This window comes from Mustela erminea, chromosome 6 (assembly GCF_009829155.1).
Source record: "Mustela erminea isolate mMusErm1 chromosome 6, mMusErm1.Pri, whole genome shotgun sequence".
In the NCBI taxonomy this organism is placed as follows: domain Eukaryota; kingdom Metazoa; phylum Chordata; class Mammalia; order Carnivora; family Mustelidae; genus Mustela; species Mustela erminea.
The window spans coordinates 100,622,555-100,645,905 of record NC_045619.1 but is presented as its reverse complement, the minus strand read 5'-3'; the positions used below and the strand labels follow the sequence as shown (position 1 = coordinate 100,645,905).

General features: G+C 41.2%; 1 protein-coding gene across 4 annotated transcripts in view; it reads left to right on the top strand.

Moving 5' to 3' along the window:
* SLC2A3 (solute carrier family 2 member 3) overlaps window positions 1-23,351 on the top strand; it is an 88,962-nt gene that overhangs the window by 54,667 nt on the left and 10,944 nt on the right. For 2 of the 4 annotated variants that reach the window (XM_032348875.1, XM_032348874.1), the window contains exons 3-4: window positions 22,548-22,640; window positions 23,169-23,329. In XM_032348875.1, the coding sequence (XP_032204766.1) occupies window positions 22,548-22,640; window positions 23,169-23,329 (254 nt within the window). Of the gene's footprint in view, window positions 1-20,655; window positions 20,933-22,547; window positions 22,641-23,168; window positions 23,348-23,351 lie in introns of those variants that run through there. The other 2 variants (XM_032348876.1, XM_032348878.1) reach the window with 2 other exon arrangements.

Here is a 23,351-nt window from a genome sequence, read left to right as displayed (position 1 = left end):
AGATGTGGTTTTTACCAGATGGCAAACTTGATAAATGTTGTGTGTGTTCTGATGGCTCTACCAGCCAGCCATTCACTCTGCTTGCCCTCTCTTCAGACATCCCTTTTCCAGGAGACCAACAACTTTGAAATTAGGCCAGTTAATGGCCTCTAACTGTTCAAGTGAAAGGAAGAGTGGTATGTCCCTCACGTTAAACTGAAAGCTAGAAATGAGTATGTTTAGTGAGGAAGGCATGTTGAAAACCAAGCTAGTCTGAAAGCCAGGTTTCTTGCATCAGACAGCTTAATTATGAGCACAAAGGAAAAGTTCTGGAAGGAAATGCAAGTATTATTCCAGTGAAAACGGAAATGATATGAATGTGAAACGGGACACCTGGGGGGCTCAGATGGTTCAGTGTCTGTCTTCAGCTCAGGTCAGTGATCCCAGGGTCCTGGGATGGAGCCCCACATCTCTGGGTTTCCTGCTCAGCAGGGACTCTGCTTCTCCCTCTCCCACCCCCCTGCTTGTGCACTCGCTCAATTTCTCTCCCAAATAAATCAATAAAATCTTTAAAAAAGGAAAAGATGAGAGAAAGAAAGTGAAACAGCCTTATTACTGATAGGGAAAAAGTTTCATTGATCTGGATAAAAGATAAACCAGGTACAACATTCCCTTGAGCCAAAGCCTAATCCAGAACAAGACCACAACTCTTCTTAATTCTATGGAGACTGAGAGGCAAGAAGGCTGCAGAAGAAATGTTTAAAGTTAATGGATGTTGGTTCACAGGGTTCAAGGAAAGAAGCCATCTCCATAACAACAAAGTGCAATGTGAACCAGCAAGTGGTGATGGAGAAGCTACAAGAAGTTTCCAGATCTAGCTCAGATCATTAATGAAGGTGGCCATACTCAATGACAGATATTCAATATATGCAGACAGCCTTCTATTGAAGAAGATGTCATCTAGGACTTTCATAGCTGGAAAGGAGAAGTCAGTGCCTGGCTTCAAAGTTTCAGAGGACAGGCTGACTCTTTTCTAGGGGCTAATGCAGGGGGTGAATAAGCTGAAGCCAGTGTTCATTCACCATTTGAAAATCCTAGGGCCCTCAAGAGTTATGCTAAGTCTACTCTGCCTGTGCTCTCTAATTTAGAATAGCAAAGCCTGGATGACAGTGCATCTGTTTATAACATGGTTTGCTGAGTATGTTAAGCCCACTGTTGAGACCTACTGCTTAGAAGAAAAGATTCCTTTCAAATATGACTGCTCACTGACACTGCACTTGGTCACCCAAGAGTTCTGATGGAGATGCCCATTGAGATTCACATTGTTTTCATGCCTAAGACAACATCCATTGTGTAGGCCATGGATCAAAGAATAAATCTACTTTAAGTCTTACTATTATTATTATTTTAAAATATTTATTTATTAGAGAGAAAGTGTGTGTGGGGGAAGGGCTAGAGGTAGAGCAAAAGAGAAGCTCAAGCAGACTCCCTGCTGAGCACAGAGCTTGATGTGGGGCTCAATCCCAGGACCCTGGGATCATGGCCTGAGCTGAAGGCAGAGGCTTTAACCCACTGAGCCACCCAGATGCCCCTGGTTAGCATTTTTAAGCAATATTTTTAAAATTAAGGGATGTACATTTTTTTGATACAGTGTTATTGTACATTTAAAGATTTATTTATTTTAAAACTTTTTTTTTAAGATTTTATTTATTTATTTGACAGACAGAGATCACAAGTAGGCAGAGAGGCAGGCTGAAAGAGAGAGAGGAAGAAGCAGGCTCCCTGCCGAGCAGAGAGCCTGATGTGTGGGACTCGATCCCAGGACCCTGGGATCATGACCTGAGCCGAAGGCAGAGGCTTAACCCACTGAGCCACCCAGGCGCCCCAAGATTTATTTATTTTAGAAAGAGAGTGCAAGTGGGAGGAAGTGCAGTGAGGGAGAAAGAGGGAGAGGGAATGAATCTCAAGTAGACTCCATGCTGAGCATGGAGCTGGACAGGGGACTTGATCCCAGGACTCTGAAATCATGACCTGAGCCAAAATCAAGAGTCTAACGCTTAATGGACTGAGCCACACAGACGCCCCTATTGAACATTTAATAGATTATAGTATAGTGTACACATAACTTTATGTGTACTAGGAAACCAAAAAGATTCATTTGAGTTGATTTATTATGATATTTGCTTTATTGCAGTGGTCTGGAACCAAACCTGCAATATCACCGAAGTATGCCTATGTACACGGCATTCTGCAAAAGTCAAAACTAAGGAAACGATAAAAACGCTGGTTGCCAGGGGTTGGGGTGTCAAGGGGTGGATAGATGAATAGGCAGAGCACAGAGGTTTTTAAAAAGGACAGTGAAATTATTCATTACAATCCTGTAATGATAAATATATGTCATTATACGTTTGCCCAAACCCATAAAATTTACAAGCCCACGAGTGAACCCTAATGTAAAGTGTGGACTTTGAATGACTCTGATATGTCAGTATAGGTTTTATCAGTTGTACAAATATACTACACTCATGCAAAATGTTAATAATAGGAAAGCTGCAGTGGTATATGGGAACTCTATGTACTTTTTTTTTCTCTCAAAGTATTTATTTATTTATTTGAGAGACAGAGACAGAGAGCATGGGCAGCAGGGAGGTGGGAGGGGGAGGGGCAGAGGGAGAAGCAGGCTCCCCACTGAGCTGGGAGCCCAATGCAGGGCTCAATCCCAGGACCACGGGATCGTGACCCGAACTGAAGGCAGACACTTAACTGGCTGAGCCACCACACATCACTGTATTTTCTTTCTTCTCTGTTTATCTGTAAATTTAAAATTGTTCTCCCTAAAATAAAGTCTATTAATAATAACATTAATAATAAAACCCTATAACACTGGTTTGTATGTTTCTCTCTATCCCCTTCCATGGGAACTTAAAGACAAAAACCATATCTTGCCTGGGTGGTTCAGTCAGTTAGGCATCTGCCTTTGGCTCAGCTTGTGATCCTGGGGTTCTGGGATCAAGCCCTGCATCGGGCTCCTTGCTCAGCGGGGACCCTGCTTCTCCCTCTGCCTGTGGCTCCCCCTTCATGTGCACTCTCTCTCTCTTTGACAAATAAATAAAATCTTTAAAAAAACCAAACACACAACATCTCAGACTTAACATGTCTAAAACAAACATGTCTTGGGCGCCTGGGTGGCTCCAGGCGTGATCTTAGGGTCCTGGGATCGAGTCCCACATCGGGCTCTCTGCTCGGCAGGGAGCCTGCTTCCTCCTCTCTCTCTCTGCCTGCCTCTCTGCCGACTTGTAATCTCTGTCTGTCAAATAAAGAAATAAAATCTTTAAAAATAAAATATAAAAATAAATAAAATAAATAAAATAAAACAAACATGTCTTGATTTGACTCCTCAAACATGCTACCCTCTCTGCCTTCCTAAATGAATAAATGGCAACCCCAGTTCTCCAATTGATCTGGCCCAAACCCAGAAGATCATTTTTTAACTTTTTTTTTCTTCTCTCATACCCAGCATGTAGACTATCAGGTAACCCTGTTGGTTCTAGCTTTTTTATTTTATTTTTTTTAATATTTTTATTTATTTATTTGTTTGAAGGAGTGAGAGAGAGAGAGGAATAGAGAGTGCATGAGTGGAGTTGGGTCAGAGACGAGCAGACTCCCCGCCGAGCCCAGCAGTGGGCTCTGACACCAGGCTCGATTCCAGGACCCTGAGATCATAACCTGAGCCAAAGCCATATGCTTAACCAACTGAGCCACCGAGGTACCCTCTTGTTAGCTCTATCTTGAAAATATCTTTCAAATCCAACAAGTTACTGCTTCCACTACTACTACTACTACTGCTACTACTACTACTGCTACTACTACCACCGCCCTCTTTCAAGTCCTACCAACTTCAAGTCCTTATCATTTCTCACTGGCCCAGTAGCATCCTAATGGGTTTCCACTCTTGTTCTCTGCCAGCATCTTTTCTATTCAACAGCAAATACCTTTTTGAAAACTTAAATGCATTCGTCCTAAGGCAGAATTTCTCTCCAGATATGAACCTGTGAAATCAAAAAAGTTATGTGCTTCCAAAATACAATAGTGGGACAGGCATAAGACAGATACTCTCTTTCCAAAAGGGAGAAATTGGAAAGAAGAAAGGGATGATGAGTACCAAACAAGTCTAAAATGTAGCAAAGTAAATCCCATTAGTTTTTTCTTACTTTCTTATTGTGGTTTATAGCACATAACATAAGATTTACTATCTTAACCATTTTTAAAAATATTTTATTTATTTATTTGAAAGAGAGAGCACAAGAAGGGAGAGGGCCGGAGGGAGAAGCAGACTCCCTGCTGAGCAGGGAGCCTGATGCAGGAAAACAAAATGAAGGAAGACTTAAGTCCGTTAGGATTGGGCGCCTGGGTGGCTCAGTGGGTTGGGCCGCTGCCTTCGGCTCAGGTCATGATCTCAGGGTGCTGGGATCGAGTCCCACATCGGGTTCTCTGCTCCGCGAGGAGCCTGCTTCCTCCTCTCTCTCTCTCTCTGCCTGCCTCTCTGCCTACTGGTGATCTCTCTGTGTCAAATGAATAAATAAAAAAAAAATCTTTAAAAAAAAAAAAAAAAAGTCCGCTAGGATTCTCCAGGTTGGGACAATAGATCTATCAACATTACCTATCTTTCAATAAAAGGTAAGATTGTTACTGAAGTTGATTCAGAGATCAGCAGGGCTGCTACTTCCATCACAGGCCCAGAGCACAAGGGCCCTCAAGGTCAGGCCTTCTCCTCCTCAGTTTCAGTGGGCCAGACTGGCCCCCACAACTGAAGGGACAACACTGTCACACCTCAGTGGGGCTCGAGGGCAGAGCGGTGAGCCACTGAGGGTTATCTTGAGACTTAAATCTAATGAAACATAGATTTGACACCAAAACACAGGCAACAAAAGCAAAAACAGACAAATGAGACTACATTAAACTTACAAACTTTTGTTCATCAAAGGATATAATCAACAATGTGAAAAGACAGCTTATGAAATGGAAGAAATCATGTATCTGATAAGGGTTTAATATCCAGAATATATAAAGAGCTCAACAACAAAATAACTCAACCTGATTAAAAATGGGAAAAGGATGGGGCGCCTGGGTGGCTCAGTGGGTTAAAGCCTCTGCCTTCGGCTCAGGTCGTGATCCCAGGGTCCTGGGATCGAGCCTGGCATGGGGCTCTCTGCTCAGCGGGGAGCCTGCTTCCTCCTCTCTCTCTCTGCCTGCCTCTCTGCCTACTTACGATCTCTGTCTGTCAAATAAATAAATAAACAAAATCTTAAAAAAAAAAATGGGCAAAGGATTTGAACAGAAATTTCTCCAAATATGATACACATGGGCAACATCTGAGCATATGATCCCCAACATCATTGATCATTAAGACATTCAAATCAAAACTAGAAGGGAGATTTCTGGATCATAGGGTAGTTCTATTTTTACTTTTTTGAAGAACTACCATACTGTTCTCCATGACAATTGCACTCCTTAACAGTACCACCAACAGTATATAAGAGTATCATTGTCTTCATATCCTCACCAACATTTGTTATTTTCTCTTGTTGCTTTTGATAGTGGCCATTATAATGGGTATGAAGAGATTTCTCACTGTAGCTTTGATGTGAATATCTTAATGATCAGTGATGTTGCCAGGCCTAAATTTAGAGTTTATTGGGCTTTTTCTTTTTTTTTTTTTCTTCCTTCCTTCCTTTTTTCCTTCCTTCCTTCCTTCCTTTCTCTCTCTCTTTCTTCTTTCTCTCTCTCTGTTTCTTCTTTCTTTCTTTCTTTCCTTCCTTCCTTCTTTCCCTCCTTTCTTTCTTCCTTTTTTCACATTATCTCATTTCTCCCAGTAATTCCATGAACTGAGTGGCCTCCAATACTGAAGTTGAGACATAGAAAAGTTAAGTGACCTATCCAAATGTCTCAATTCTAGTTCCTGTTCCAGAGCCGGGACTCAGATTCTGTTGTTTTGATTTCCAATCCTCTGCTTAGGCAATTACACTAGACTGTAATTATTCTCTCTCTCCTACCCCTTCTTCCTAGTGTTAATAGGAGGAAGTAGGCAATGTAATGAAGCCACGTCTCTGCTGGGTGTTGAGAAGGGTGTATAATGAGTGAGAAAGATGTTTATGCCCCACCCAAGGCAGCTGTAATCAGTGAGGGGAGGTGTCAGAGAAGGAGCTCTAGCATTCAGAGTAGATAATCATTTCAGGGAAGCACTGAGATGCTCTGTAATAAGAGAGTGTCACTTGTTCTCTAATCCTGAAAGACCAGTTAGGAAAACACTAGGCAGTGTCAATAAATATAAACCCAGATTTTTTTTTCTGTGTTGCTTATCTTTCAGAATTAGGTTGGCATATGGGGGAGGGGAGAGTATGGGGCTACTTGTGGGCAGCTATTGTATAAGGTAGTGGTATTTTCTCGTTTGAATTGTGTCATAGATACTCACTTCCTTCTCTTAGTAACCTGGTTCTTTTTTCTTCAGATCTTCCTTTTGTCAACTATAGTGACCTACTTATCTATCTAGATACTGTTTTTTTGTTTTTTGGTTTTTTTTAAGATTTTATATTTATTTGACAGACAGAGGTCACAGGTGGGCAGAGAGGCAGACAGAGAGAGAGGAGGAAGCAGGCTCTCTTCCTGCTGAGCCAAGAGCCGAAGCGGGGCTGGATCCCAGGACTCTGGGATGGAGACCTGAGCCAAAGGCAGAGGCTTTTAACCCACTGAGCCACCCAGGCACCCCTCTAGATACTGTTTTGAGCATACTCTATCAATCTTATTATTGATTATTAATAATTAGTATAATATACATGATGTCTTGGCATGGTAAAATCAACTTAATCTCTGCTGAGTATTAAAAAAATACTTGATTCAAAAAAATAATAGGGCACCTGGGTGGCTCAGTGGGTTAAGACGCTGCCTTCGGCTCAGGTCGTGATCTCAGGGTCCTGGGATCGAGTCCTGCATCGGGCTCTCTGCTCAGCGGGGAGCCTGCTTCCTCCTCTCTCTCTCTGCCTGCCTCTCTGCCTACTTGTGATCTCTCTCTGGCAAATAAATAAATAAAATCTTTAAAAATAATAATAATAATAATAATTACTTGGTATTGCCAAGTGAACTTAAAAGCGTGAAGTGAGGGACGCCTGGGTGGCTCATTTGGTTAAGCTGCTGCCTTTGGCTCCGGTCATGGTCCTGGGGTCTTGGAATCGAGTCCCGCATCGGGCTCCTTGTTCCGCAGGGAGCCTGCTTCTCTCGCGACCTCTGCCTGCCTCTCTGCCTGCTTGTGTGTACTCTCTCTCTCTCTCTGGCAAATAAATAAAATCTTAAAAAAAAAAAAAAAGCGTGAAGTGAAGTTTTTAAGGAAATGAGTACCAAATAAAAGTTTATATTCAAAGAAGTTTAGAGGTATGGTGTTTACTGTTCTTTTCATAGGACATTCTTATCAACTGATTAATTGATCAATAGAAATTAATAATTTGATGGGTGCCTTGGTGGCTTCTTCTTTGAGCTTCTGCCTCTTGGTTTCAGTTCAGGTCATGATTTCAGGGTGGTGAGATCAAGTCCTGAGTCAGGCTCCATGCCGGGGATGCCGCCTGCTTAAGCCTCTTTATCCCATCCCACTCAACCCACTGCCCCACCAGGATCTCTCTAAAATGAATAAATAAATGGTTCCCTTTTTTTTCATCTAAAAGAGAAATTAATCACTTGATTTCATTAAAGAGGTAACAAGGGACAAGCCTAGTTGACTGATTAGACAGGGCTTAAAGGCAAGTTGTGCTACTGAAACTGAAAAGAGGTTATAATATTTTAATTGGCATTCTGGTTTACCAATAAGAGTGAAGCGTTTATGTCCAGTCAATATATTCTCTCCCATAGAAAACTGTCTGGCTCCAAAATGAAACTATTTACCCCCCCCAAATACTTATCAAATGTCTACTGTACCAAAGTATTGAGATAGTGATGGAAATGATGTTGGAGGAAAAGACACAGAAATGAAATGAACACAGCCTCTGCTTTTTTAAGATAAGATTGAATAGGAAATTGGTCTTTTTCTTTTTTTAGATTTATTTGTTTTAGAACAGTTTGGGTTGTTTTAATTTTCATTTTTTCTTATGACCTTTAATGTGGAGGATCTTTTCATATGCTTATTTGCCATTTGTATATCTTGTTTGGGGCAATGTTTCTCCCCTGAGGTCCTTGGCCTATTTTTTTAGTCAGGTTCCTCTTTTCTTTTATTGTTGAATTTTAACTGCTCTTTCTATATTTTGGATAATAGCCCTTTATCAGATGTGTCTTTTGCAAATATTTTATTCCAGCCTGTGGTTTGTCGTCTTATTCTCTTGAAAATGTCTTTTCCAGAGCAGAAATTTTAATTTTAATAAAGTCCAACTTACCAAATATTGTTTTCATGGGTGGTGCCTTTGGAGTTCTATCTAAAGAAGGCATTGCCATACCCAACGTCATCTAAGTTTTTCTTCAATGTTATCTTCTGGGAGTTTATTATCTTTGGTTTCACATTTAGATCTATGATCCATTTTGAGTTCATTTTTGTGAAAGGTATAAGATCTGTTACTGGATTCTTTTTCTTTCTTTCTTTTTTTTTTCTTTTTTTGTCTGCATGCAGACATCATGTTGTCCCAGCACCATTTGTTGAGAAGGAGATTATCTCTGCTCCACTGTGTTGCCTTTGTTTCTTTGTAAAAAAGCAGTCAACTGTATTCATGTAGGTCTTGCTTCTGTTCCATTGATCTATTTGTCTATTGTTTTCATAATACCACAATGTTTTGATTACTGAGACTTTATGGTAAGTCTCAAAGTCAGGTAGGTAATACCAGTTCTACAAATGTGTTGTTGTCCTCCAATATTGTGTTGGCTATTCTGGGTCTTATGTCACTTCATATAAACTTTAGAATCCGTTTTTTTATATCCACAAAGTAACTTACTGGGACATTGATTCGGACTGCATTGAATCTATATTTCAAGTTGGGAAGACTAACATCTTGACAATATTGAGTCTTCCTATCCATAAGTATAGACTAATTCTCCATTTATTTACTTCTATCTAAATTAGTTCATCAGAATTCTTATTTATTTATTTATTTATTTTTAAGATTTGACAGACAGAGATCACAAGTAGGCAAAGAGGCAGGCAGAGAGAGAGGGAAAGAGAAGCAGGCTTCCCGCTGAGTGGAGAGCCGGATGTGGGGCTTGATCCCAGGACCTTGGAATCTTGACCTGAGCCGAAGGCAGAGGCTTAACCCACTGAGCCACCCAGGCGCCCCAGCTCTTGTACATATTTTGTTAGATTTATATCTAAATATTTCACTTTACGGATGTTAAGATAAGTGGTATTGTGTTTTTAATGTCAAGTTCTACCTTTTTTCCTGGTATATAGAACTATGATTTACTTTTACATATTAACCTTGATCTTGCAACCTTGCCATAATAATTTATTACTTACAGGAATTCTGTAATTTAATTTAATTTAATTCTGGATTTTATTTTTATAGACAATCCTGTCATGTTCAAACAGTTTTACTTCTTCCTAATCTGTATACCTTTTATTTCCTTTTCCTGTCTTATTACATTAGCTAGTACTTTTTTTTTTTTTAAGATTTCATTTATTTATTTCACAGAGAGAGAGATCACAAGTAGACAGAGAGGCAGGCAGAGAGAGGGAGGGGAAACAGGCTCCCCGCTAAGCAGAGAGCCCAATGTGGGGCTCGATCCCAGGACCCTGAGACCATGACCTGAGCTGAAGGCAGAGGCTTAACCCACTGAGCCACCCAGGCGCCCACATTAGCTAGCACTTTTATCTAATGTCAAAAAGAAGTAGTGAGAGAGAACATTTCTACCTGGTACCTGATCTTAGTTTGAAAATTTTGGCTTTTTCACTATTTCAGTATGTTGTTAGTTATAGGTTTGCTTTTTTATCAAGGAAGTTCCTTTATATACCTGGTTTACTGAGAGTTTTTAATCATGAAAAAGTGTTGGATTTTGTCAAATTTTACATTTATTGACACAACTGTGTGAGGGTTTTTTTTAACTTGCTAATATGATGGATTACATTAATTGATTTCCAAATATTAAACAGGACTTGCATACCTGTAATAAATCCCAATTGGTGATGATGTATAATAATTGTTTTTATTTATTGTTGTATTATATTTACTAATATGTTCTTAAGGTCTTTTGCATCTATGTTCATGAGAGATATTGGTCTATAGTTGTAATGTCTGTCTGGTTTTGGTATTAGGGTAATGTACTTACAGAGTGAGTTAAGAGGGAATTAGTCATCCTAATGGTAGATAATGTTAAATATTAACCATCAAATGAGTATTTTTGTTTAAGAAATAGAGACCACTGGGGTGCCTGGGTGGGTAGGTTGGTTGAGCATCCGAGTCTTGGCTTCTGCTTGGGTAGTGATCTCAGGGTGGTGAGGTGGAACCCTCCAGCTGGGCTCTGTGCTCAGCAAGGAGTATGCTTATCCCTCCCCTTCCCCCCACCATCTCTCCCCCCGACTTGTGTACTCTCTCTTCCCCTAGGATGTATTAATAAATAAATGTTTTTAAAGATGGTTTTTATTTATTTGCCAGAGAGAGAGAGCGTGCACAATCAGGGGAAGCAGCAGGCACAGGGAGAAGCAGTTTCCACTGAGCAAGCAGTCTGCGACAGGATGTAATCCCAGGACTGTGGGATCATTGACCTGAGCCAAAGGAAGATGTTTAACCAACTGAGCCACCCAGGTGTCCCAATAATTTTTTTTTAAAAATGTTTAAAGAAGGGGAGAAAAAAAAAATACAGACCAGTGGGGCACCTGAGTAGCTCAGTTAATTAAGCCTCTACTCTATTTTTTTTTTAACTTTTTTTTTTTTTTTAAAGATTTTATTTATTTATTTGACAGACAGAGATCACAAGTAGGCAGAGAGGCAGGCAGAGAGAGAGGGAGGAAGCAGGCTCTCTGCTGAGCAGAGAGCCCAACGCGGGGCTTGATCCCAGGACCCCAGGATCATGACCTGAGCTGAAGGCAGAGGCTTAACCCACTGAGCCACCCAGGCACCCCAAGCCTCTACTCTTGATACCAGCTCAGGTCTTGACTCAGGATTGTGAGTTCAAGCTCCATATTGGGCTCCATGCTTGGCATGGAGCCTACTTAAAAAAAGCAAAGAAATGAAATGAAATACATGCCACTATTCTTTTCTTTGTTAACACGTTCTTTTTAGAGGGGTGCCTGGGTGGCTCAGTAAGGGTCAGACTCTTGATTTTGGCTCAGGTCATAATCTCAGGATTCTGAGATCAATCCCTGTGTTGGGCTCCATGCTAGACAGAGAACCTGCTTAAGATTCTCTCTCCCTCTTCCCTGTACCCCCCATTAAAAAAAAAAAAAATCTTTTTAGAGACAGACAGGATATAAATACAATTAAAACTATGTTCAAGGGAGGGTGCCTGGGTGGCTCAGTGGGTTAAGCCTCTGCCTTCAGCTCAGGTTGTGATCTCAGGGTCCTGGGATTGAGTCCCACATTGAACTCTCTGCTTGGCGGGGAGCCTGCTTCCTCCTCTCTCTTTCTCTCTCTCTGCCTGCATCTCTGCCTACTTGTGATCTCTGCCTGTCAAATAAATAAATAAAATCTTTGAAAAAAACAAAAACAAAAAACTATATTCAAGGGGCATCTGGGTTGGCTCAGTCGTTAGGGTCTGCCTTTGGCTGGGGGTCATGATCCCAGAGTCCTGGGATCGAGCCCACATCAGGCTGCCTGCTCAGCAGGGAGCCTGCTTCTCCCTCTCCCCACTCCCCTGCTTGTGTTCCTCTCTCCGCTGTATCTCTCTCTATCAAATAAATAAATAAAATCTTAAAAACAAAACAAAAAAACTATGTTCAAGGGTGTCTGGCAGATTCAGTCAGTAAGAGGTTGTGACTCTTGATCTTTGAGGTTTTGAGTTTGAGCCCCACGTTGGTTATAGAGATTACTTAAAAATGAAATCTTAAAAAAAAAAAAAAAAAGTACTATGTTTAGTTCTATTTGAATCCTGATATTGGTCACCATTCATTTTTTCACTTCTTCAACGAACATTTGTTCATTAACTTACAGTGTATCAGATGTTCAGAATATTGAGACAAATAAGGCATAGTCACTGTTTTTAGGAAGCTCACAGTGTATTTGGGGGAAATAAATTTGTTTTTTTGTTTTTTGTTTTTTTTTAAGATTTTATTTATTTATTTGTCATAGAGAGAGAAGCCAGAGCAAGCACAGGCAGACAGAGTGGCAGGCAGAGGCAGAGGGAGAAGCAGGCTCCCCAGCAAGCAAGGAGCCCGATGTGGGACTCGATCCCAGGACGATGGGATCATGACCTGAGCCGAAGGCAGCCGCTTAACCAACTGAGCCACCCAGGTGTCCCTGGGGGAATAAATTTGTAAACTAGTAATAGCAAAGCATTTTTTAAGTAATACAATAACATAGCATGGTAATAGATTTGTCTATGCTAAGCACATTTCAAAAGTGTCCACTTGGAAACTGACAACAGACCTAAACATAAACTTCAATATTCTAACAGATAAGATAGTGACCATTTCAAGATGCCTATTTAGATTAGGAGTATAGGGCTCTCTGCTCATTGGGGAGCCTGCTTCTCCCTCTCCTCCCCACTTTTGCTGTCACTATCTCAGATGCCTCTCTGAAATAAATAAAATCTTTAAAAAAAGAATAGATTAGGAGTATAGCATATAACCTTAAAGGGTAAGAATAACAAGTCCTATACAGTATGTGCTTACAAATTAACTGATGATAGCCTAGACTAGTACTAGAGGTGTTCTGTTTTGTTCTGTTTTAATGTCAAACTGAAGGCTTCGCTGATGATTAGCAGAGCTTCAGAGATGAGTGGTGCCAATGAAACAGACACAAGGCTGATTGTACATTTCTTTAAATTGGCTGTATGTTTTACTGATGAAAAATAAAACTTCAGAAATGCTAGTATACTTGTAATCTTTGAATACATTAAGGACTGGTTCTTGGGAAATAAAGCAAATTGTATCACCTTCATCAAGTTATCAAGCCACATCCATGTATATCCCTAAAAGAAGTTTATTTTCTAACGGTTTATTCTCTAAATTTTTTCAGACATCTGTGAATCACTACCTTTATTAACAAATCATTTCTATAATCATATTGTACAATTTACTAATTAGGAAGGTGCCTGGTTGGCTCAGTCAATGGAACACACAATTCTTGATCTCAAGGTTGTCAGTTTGAGCCCCATGTTGGGTGTAGAGATTACTTAAAAAAAAAAAAGAAGAAGAAGAAGCGACACCTGGGTGGCTCATTCGGTTAAGTGTCTGCCTTGGGCTCGGGTGGGGATCCCAGGGTCCTGTGATCAAGTCCCATATGGGGCTCCTTGCTCAGTGGGGAGCCTGCTTCTCCCTCTGCGTGCTGCTTCCCCTGCTTGTGTTCTCTCTCTGACAAATAAATAAACAAAATCTTAAAAAAGCAAACAAAAAAAAAAAACTTTAAAAAATTACTAATCAGGTTCTAGATTGTTTAGATATTCAACAGCCCTAAGGATAGACTTTGGACATGTTTTATTCAGCTAATTTATCAAACATTTTTTTGTTCACCTATTTGTTGGGCACTGTGGACATAATAAAATGTCTGTCCTCAGAGTACTCACAATTTAGAAAAGTAAGCAAATATGTTAACAAATAATTGCTATGGGATATAGTAAGTCCTATAATATAGGTATATTTGGGATAGGTTGTTGCCCAAAGGAAACCATATCATCTTAGGTTTGTCTGGGAATGTTTCACAAAGGGGAGAAGATAACTGGTTATTGTACGTATGACTAGGAGTTAGTCAGTTGGGAAGGATATTCAAGATGAAAAAGTACAGGGGCGCCTGGGTGGCTCAGTGGTTTGGGCTGCTGCCTTCGGCTCGGGTCATGATCTCAGGGTCCTGGGATCGAGCCCCGCATCGGGCTCCCTGCTCCGCAGGAAGCCTGCTTCCCTCTCTCTCTCTCTCTGCCTGCCTCTCTGCCTACTTGTGATCTCTGTCTGTCAAATAAATAAATAAAATTAAAAAAAAAAAAAAAGATGAAAAAGTACAAAAGAGTGAGTCTTTTTTCTTTTTTTATAAGCTTTTATTTATTTATTTGACAGATCACAAGTAGGCAGAGAGGCAGGCCAGAGAGGGGGAAGCAGGCTTCCTGTTGATCAGAGAGTGAGATGCCTGGCTTGATTCCAGCACCCTGAGATCATGACCTGAGCCGAAGGCAGAGGCTTAACCCACTGAGCCACCCAGGCACCCCAAGAGTGAGTCTTTAATGATATGGTATGATGGGCTGACTTGTGTTCCCCCAAAATTCATATGGTAGGCATAATCCCCAGTACCTCAGAATGTGATTGTATTAGGAGACACGGCCTTTAAAGAAGTGATTAAGTTAAAATGAGGCCTTTAGATGGGCCCTAATCCAATCCTACTGATGTCCCTATAAGAACAGGAAATGTAGATGTTCAAGTCACCAGGGATGCAGGCACACAGAGAAAAAGACCATATACAAGTCAAGGAGAAAACCCTGAGGAGAGACCAAACCTGCCAACACCCTGATCTTGGACCCCAGACTCCAGAACTGTTAAGAAAATAAGTTTCTGTTGTTTAAGCCATCCGGTCTGTGGTGTTTTGTTATGGCAGTCCGGTGTGTGTTTTTTCACACCACCAAGCAATTCCTCAGTTCTCAGCCATGATAACAGAATACCCTCCCATTTCAACCCAATTCTATCTACCATGAGATAGCATCAGGTGTCACAGGGTAAGGGCCCAGCCCCCAAGACTGCCTCCCTCTCCCTCCACTTCAGATGCTAGTGGCAAGTCCAGGTTATCAACTACTGGAGATCAGAGGTTCCAACAACCCCCTCTTGGATTTCATTAATTTGCTAGAGCAAGACAGAACTCAACAGGACTGAAAGAACTCAAAGAAACATTTCCTCACATTTATGAGTTTATTATAAAGGCTGTAATAAAGGATACAGATGAAGAGGTATATAGGGCTGTTGGAGCACTGTGTTTGAACACTGACAGTTGGTTCAGTTTGGCTTGGGTAAAGGAGAGATATACCTAAAATGTGACTAGTGTGACTGAGGAGTTTACTTATTAACTGCATCCCATTTTAATTCATTGAGTTTATATTTAAAAACTGAAGCAGTATTGGGGCACCTGGCTGGCTCAGTCGTTAGAGCACACAACTCTTGATCTTGGGGTGTTAAGTGTGAGTCCCATGTTGGGCATAGAGATAACATAAAAAAGAAGAAAGAAAGAAAGAAAGAAGAGAGAAGGAAGGAGAGAGAGGGGAGAAGGAAGGGGAGGGAAAGAAGGAGGGACAGAGGAAAGGAAAGAAAGAAAGGAAAGGAAGGAAGAAAAGAAAGAAAAAGTGAGGAAAGAGAAAGAAAGAAAATGACAGAAACAAAAAAAAAATTGAAGAGTGTAAAAAAATTAGAAGTACCATAAAGTGTTTTTGTTAAACACAACTTCATTGTTTTGATCAGACAATCATTTAATCATTTCACCTTAATTGTTGAAAATTTAGTGTCCCAATTAAGGTGTGCTGTAAGTGTAAAAAAGACTGAATTTTTAAGATCTAGTACCAAAAAAAAGAGAGAGATAGAAATATCTCATTAATAATTTCTTTATTATCTATAGGTTGAAATTACAATATTTGGTATATATTAGGTTAGATAAAATACAATATTGAAATACACTATTTCTTTTCACTCTTTTTAAATGTGACTACTGGAAAATTTTAAATTTTTTATATAGTTCACATTGTTTCTGTTGGACAGTACTGATCCAGACTTTATTCTGTAACACTGAAGACATTTGAATAGGAGAATGATATGATAATGATTTTGATTTAGTGCAATTCATCTAGCACTGGTACAGGATAGATTGATTTTTGAAGGAAATTGGAGGAGGAGAGATCCCCTTAGAAAGTGGTAAGGGTCTGAGAGCTTGGATTAGGTGCTTCAGGATCAACTGGAGTGACAAATGGCTTCCCAGTGTAGACAGGAAAATCAACATTTCTCAAATTTTTTCTTTCTTTACCCTGTTGTTTTCACATTCAAAATGAATTTTGACTACACCTAGCCTATTAGAGGAAGATTAGTAAATAACATGCAAAAAAAGTTGTTCTTTAGGGGGAAATTACAAATGTAAGTTGTAAGCAAAGAATAGAATTAACTCTGGCAATCTTTAGGCATTAGCTCCCCCCACCCCCCACCCCCCACTCCCCCACTCCCCCCCACCCTTGAAATGCCAGTATGCTATTCTATGAAAGAGGTGGCTTTCTCTGTCTTTAACTCTCCGTGTTTAAAGTCCTGGATTCCTTGACTTAAGGATTTTTTTTTTATTTGTTTGTTTTCCTCCTCGATTATCACAGTAGCAGATATCCTCCCGCAGAGCAGCAAGAAGCTAGGATTCAGATGTATGGTCTGCTGATACCTGTGTTTGGACCTAAGAGATTTCAAAGCATTTTCATTCATTACTTTTCTTCTTAGCAGACCTACATTAAACTATTAGGTGGGAATTTCATAACGTTTCTTCCCAGTCTATTCCATTTTTAAATGTTTCACCACAGTTCTTACGTTGTTTTCAGTAAAGAAGGAAGAACACCTCACAGGAATCAAATGATCCCAAGATACATTTTAGGACATTTACCTTGCTGGCCTGAACCTAGCATAATTACCAGATGAATCGCCAGAGCTGTAACTCCTGACTGATTGGAGCTGGGATTCTAAGTGCATCGAAGACCCCAATCAAACAGCCGATCTCCCCAAAACATCAACACACAGTTGCATTGAGCAACTGTTATCTGTTGCCCAGGGGAAGGATTGCTTAACTGGGGCGTCTCTGGGGCTAAGCTGGTTTCTGGTCAGCAGTTTCTTAGATTCCCTCTTACTCAAGAAGCATTTATCTTAATACATTCAGCACGCTTTTAGATGGTTGAGATTCCGTTGAATTCCAGTTGAAACTTTTAAAAGTACATATATTGCTAGAAGAATGCTCTCTGTCCCTATTAACTTGCTTTACTTTCTTAATGGTAATTTTCTCAGACTGAGTTAGCCAGACAAAATATATTTCAGATCTGTCTCCCTTTCACCCTCACTGCTTTTTCACCAAGAAGAAAATATTGTACAGAATTCACACATCTAAAACTTAACCTTCAGTATTGTCTTTCTCTGTAGCAGTTTTACACAAATTAATTTGGGACACATAAATTCTGTGCCTTCACAATTCCATGTATTCTTTTGTTAACCATTGGGCAAATAATTACTGGGGCAAACACAGTGCTCTGGAATTACCTTGGAGCCTGCTTTGAGCAAATGAAGGAGGGAACACAGACCGACTTTGTACTTTTACCCGTGCCGTTTGCTTTTGCGAAACATTAAAGACTAATTATACAAAGCTTAGGAAGAGGGAGGAAAAAAAGATAAATGACTTAGAGCCAAGAATGACACTGTGACACAAATAATAAATAAAAGCCAAGATAAGAAAAAAGTAGAAAAGACCAGAGGAAAACAGAGCATCATTATCCTCTTACTCTAAGCTGCAAGGTTCAGCTGTGAGCCTCTTGGGTCTACTGAGTACTTACATGGGACTAGTCCAACTGAGAAACTGAATTGTTGATTTTTATTAATTTAATATTGGAGCGATTTAAAATATTTTCCCATTAAACACAGCTTTGTTGTTTTGATAGATGCTGTATTTAACTGTAGAAAACTTAAGAGTCTAAAATGTAGATGTGTTATAAACGTGAAATATACACTGAATTTCAAAGACATAGTTGGGGGGTAGTAAACTTCCTTAGTAATAATTGTTATACTGATGTCATACTAAAATGATATTATTTGGGTTATAGTGGGTCAAATAAAATAGTTACTTAAATAAACCTCTTGTTTCTTTTAAAATTTTTAATGTGACTACTAGCAAATTTTATATTACATAAATAGCTTGGATTATATTTCTACTGGACCTCACTGCCGTACAGGATATTCTTTGTCCTTTGGCTGCTAAATTCAGTTGCTGTGGTAACTTAAGGGGCCTCTAGGCTCAGTGTTTCCTGGAAGGACAGGAATGAGGCGGGGGAGGGGAGGTGTGACCTCCGGGAAGGTTTTCTTGGATGTCACGTTTCACTTATACTTGGTTCTCTCAGCTTACAATTTAGAATTTTTTTTTTTTTTTTTTTTTTAGCGAGAGAGAGAAAACATAATCTGGTTTCTTTCCGGTCCTGTAGCATCAGTTTGAATTCTAGGCCCTCAGCCAAAACCTAAACACCAGTTTACCAACTAGGAAAATTGGGTCCAATTACTGTGCTCTGTCCTTGGTCACCCTCTTCCACATCGTGAGGTTGTTGCTAGGCTACAAATTAACCGGCATTAGGAAATTGACCATTGATATCCCCACGCCCCACCCCTCCCAAGAGCCTTCATTCCCCATTCCCCCCCACGCCCCCCCTTCAAAGCCTTGATACTATCTCTCACCCAAATCTTTAATCAGAACTAAATTGTTTTCTTTGTTTACTCACACCCTGGGCCTCCTCCCTCTCTCCTTTCATTATCCTTCATCTTCCTCTGTTCACATTTTCCCAATTTTTTCTACTCATCTTGCTCAATTTTCTTGTATGACTGAGTAATCAAATACTTATCTCACACTTCTTTCAAGAAATTCGCAGTCCGTAATCAACAGGCTATTGATTATTCTCTCTAGTTGTGTAAAAATCAGGTGGGCTTGTCCCTTTTTTATTTTGTTAAGTAGAAGTGAGTTAGAGGATTTCTGTCGCCTTAGTGCCTGAGGTCCTTGGTCATGCTGTTTCAAAGATGAAGACCCGCGGGTAGCAAAGCAAGAGAAAGAGCATATAAAGCTCTGGGGAGGGGGACGCCTGGGGTGGGTTGTCCCTGGACTTTCAAAATTTAGGGGGTTTTGTGAGCTCTTTTGTGGAATTATCTTAAACAATCAGGGTGTGCTGAGTCCTGCGGATTAGGGCTTTGGTTATGTATCTGTCTACCTGTTAGGTTAATGTCTCTATGCTATTGGTCTTTTTGCATACGTCTGGGGGCTTATGTCTTCGCCTCCCCCTGTTTTAGAGACCAGTGCTTTGTGATTAATTGTCTTATTTTAGGATGTTTTGCACATTGGGAGACGGAGAGGAGAAGTGAGATGGGGAAAATCGGAGGGGGAGATGAAGCATGAGAAACTGGACTATGAGACGCAAACTGAGTGAATGAGCCTGGTGGTGGGTATTATGGAGGGCAGGAGGGCCCGTATTGTGTGGAGCACTGGGTGTGGTGCATAAACAATGAATTTTGGAACACTGGAAAGAAATAAAATAAAATGGAAAAAAAAAAGAGTAAGTTAAAAAAATGAAGAAAGTCATCTCTGTAAATGCTGCAAAGCAAAATAGTGTACTCCTGTCCAAGCTGCAGAATAAGATGTCACTTCATTTGAACTGCCCTGACTCTGTATTTTCTTGTTGGGGACCCTGACCCTGACTACCTAGCTGTCCAACTAACTCCTTACAGAATAAGAAGGGAAATACTATAAATTCCTTAAAAGCTAGGACCCTGGGGCGCCTGGGTGGCTCAGTGGGTTAAAGCCTCTGCCTTCGGCTCAGGTCATGATCTCAGGGTCCTGGGATCGAGCCCCGCATCAGGCTCTCTGCTTAGTGGGGAGCCTGCTTCCTCCTCTCTCTCTGCCTGCCGCTCTGCCTACTTGTGATCTGTCTGTCAAATAAATAAATAAAATCTTTTAAAAAAATGAATGAATGAATGAATGAATGAATGAATGAATAAATAAATAAAAAGCTAGGACCCTTTTTGTCCTACATACTGATGAACCCTCAAGCTTTTGGAGAGTACCTGACATGCAGTGTGCACACAACAAACACCTGTTTTGCTGAATGTGGTCATCGTTCCATCTCTAGATGCTAGAAACCTGAGGCTAGAGGTACAACATCTCAGAATGGGTAGGATTTAGAGTAAGCGGTAGGGTAAATGCCATCTTAAGGAGTTTGAATGGTATCCCATAAGCAGTTGATTCTCTTGTTCCTTCAACCCAGGAGAGGTGGTCTGGCTCCCGGATACTCAGGTTTTCTTCCTCCCTGAGAGATTGTGCTAATCAGAAGACAAAGAGAGCCAAAAACTAGCCCAGTTCTTCCCTTGCTAGCTTTTCTTCTCCAGGCTGCTCTTTCTTCCCCTTTAAGATGGCAGACCGAGCCTATAATCAAAAAGGAGCTGATAAATTCAAAGCATGGTGAATCTATCTGCTTACACTCCAAACAACCTGAACTCTCAGACAGTAGCACCCAGTCAACTTTATCTTGTATAAGTAGCATTTCGTTTCATCTCTTTAGATTGACTTTATTCCCAGCAGATGTGAGAGCAAAAATTGAAGTGAATTTGCCCTCCCTTCAGGCTTTTCTGGTAGCATTTTGTCTTTGAAACTAAGAGATTATCGCTATTAGAAGAGGGAAGGAGGACGAGTTTAAAAAAAAAAAAAAAAAAAAACCAAAAAACCCTGGCACGGGGCGGGTGTCGGCTGTGGTTTTAAAACCGGGTGGGGAGGGAGGGAGCCCTTGCCTAGGGCGGGGGCAGAGTTTGAGGTCACAAAATTCCGCTAGGTCACGGGGTCTGTAGCGGGGGTGGAGAGAAGGGGGGCTTGTCTTCTTTGCAGGCTCCACCCTTTGCGGAGATTATAAATCCGTCCCTGGCCCGCTGTAACGGTGAGAGTAAGGGTGGGATCGCGCATCGCCGTGAGGCTGAGGGCTGAGAGGAGAGCTTGCTGCCGGGGGCATTCTGGAGGTTTTATTGATTGGAAGACGGATCTCTGGGGTCCCGCTCTTAGATCTTTGTTGAAGATTGGAAAAGAATTAAATTAAGGCCATGGGGACCCAGAAGGTAAGATTAATGTAATTACCAGTTATCTTTGCTTGTTTTCGGGGGTAAACTCAGAAAAACCGGCTTTGACGGAGATGGCTGTGCTCTGTTTTATTACGAGTCATGTAGCCATCTAGCCATCTTCAGGCCTTTTCATTTTTTCTCCAGCCTGTGATGCTGTGGTTCTGTCTGTTCTCTTTGGATGTCACGGCGTCTAAAGGACTTAATCCCAGTCCCACTGACCTTCCTGTCGCAGGGAGAGTCACCTGGAGAAGTTGTGTGTTTCTCAGGGGTTTTGTTGCTTTGGCTTGGTTTTAGCATAATCACATGATAGTAAGGATGTGGGGGTGAGATGGTTGAGTGTTCCAGGATGCTTGGCTGTGTTGATTACAAGTGTGGGTCTCAGTGAGGCAGCAGGAAGATTGCTCTGGAAGCGTTAAACTTGAAAGGACCTGGGATTCGTTTGAGGGCTTGGGTCAAGTGTCCAGCCATCTATTTTGTTATTCAGTCCATGGATACTAAGGAGGGAGAATTCTAGTTGTCCTTATTGGTGCTGTGATTGTGAGTGCACAGCACATTAATGTGTTATTGTGTGTTACGTATGTAGTATATGTGCTGGGAGAAAAATCACTGTCGCCAAGGTGGGCTTATTTGAAAATAAGGGGAGATAAGAAAAGGGGTGGAAAAAAAGGGAGGAGAAGAAAAAGGTCCTCAAGAATAGTAAATGATGAAGCAAAGCAGAAAGGAAGAGGTCAGTATTGATGAGAAATGGATTAAGCAGAAAGAACTGTGTGCGTGCAAGGGCGTCTTGGGTACTTAATGCCTGGCTGTCTGGGGTGCAAGGTCAACTTGAGGAACTGAAACTTCTGGCTGGCCACTCTGTCTAACATAAAGAGGGGGTGGTTAAGTAAGGAAGGATTTGGTGGGGGGAATGCAGCAGAAGATGTACTCAGCCATAAAAATCGAGTTGGAAATCTAAGATAAACACATGATTGAATTACTCCCAGCAAGGTGAGAGAGGACTCCTCCCCAGCCCTACTCAGGTCGGTTAGTTTGGGAGTGAGCTTGTGCTCTCCCCCTACTGGGTGGGGGTAGCAGTACTAAAGGAAGTGAACAGGAAGAATTTCAAATGGGATCAGGATACCGCAGGTAGATTTTGTCGATTCCATTATCCAGAGCGAAAAGAACAGCCCAGTGGCAAAAGGTACCACCACCGCTCCGGGCTTCAGTGGGATCTTGGGTCCAGAAGCAGACAGCACTGGATGTAGTTGTTTCCGAAAGAATCCCATTTCTAGGAATCCCAAGGCTCGCTCTCTTCCTGCAGTTCTAAGCTTGTTTTTATATGGAGCGGGTCTTTTTTAATAGTTTGAAACCAGTTAACCCAGTTCCTCTTAACTTCCCAGTTTTTCTTGCCACTTTTCCCGAGTTTTTGTGGTTGTGTATATCTCCGGAGAAGTTCTCAAGTATAACCTGTGCTTTTGTGTTCCCCCATTCATTACCTAAATTTCGTTAAGTTTTTGTTCTTTCCATACCACTCCTAGGCCAAGTGCTCCTAATAGATCTCCTGAATTACTAAGAGACAATCATCAGCGGAGAGCTTTAAGGACTGTTTCTTCCCTTTTTCCCCCCACCCCAGGTCACCGCGCCTCTGATCTTTGCCATCTCCATTGCTACAATAGGCTCTTTCCAGTTCGGCTACAACACTGGAGTCATCAATGCTCCTGAGATGGTGAGTGCCAAGCGACCAGAGTTAGACTTTGCAATAGGGAAATTATTCCTTTAAGTAGTAGGGTTTTGAGAATGAAGAATTTCAGACAAACTTGGTATCTAGCTTGGTGAAGGCTGAAGAGGCAAAATAATACTGGTGGGGAAGTATAACTGAATCCTTAGTCAAAGGAAAAAGCGCAGTTGCTCCCCATACCCTTGACTGGAATCCATTCCTCCTCTCACCCTGTCTTGATAAACTTCCTTTATTATCCCTCAGGGCTTAGTTACAGGAGGGTGGGAGGGTCTTAGGGGAGGACTGGGGTAGTCGCTGAACATCGTGCTGCTCCCTACTGGGATTTTCAGGACAAATCAAAATTGTTCTTTTCAGAGCTACCATGAACAAATGTCTGGATCTCTTCCATCCCCGCCCATTTACTTGATTCTCTACCAGTGATTGTAATGCTGGTTTTTAGGGAGGGGGAAATGCCCAGTATTTGCTCCTTCTCATTCAGCCGTAACAACCTATCTGTCCAATCATTTTAATTGGCAGATCATAAAGGACTTCCTCAATTACACCTTGGAGGAGAAGTTGGAAGACCCTCCCACTGAGGTGTTACTCACTTCCCTCTGGTCCTTGTCTGTGGCCATCTTTTCCGTCGGTGGTATGATTGGCTCCTTCTCCGTTGGACTCTTTGTTAACCGCTTTGGCAGGTACTGACCAGAAACTGGGTAA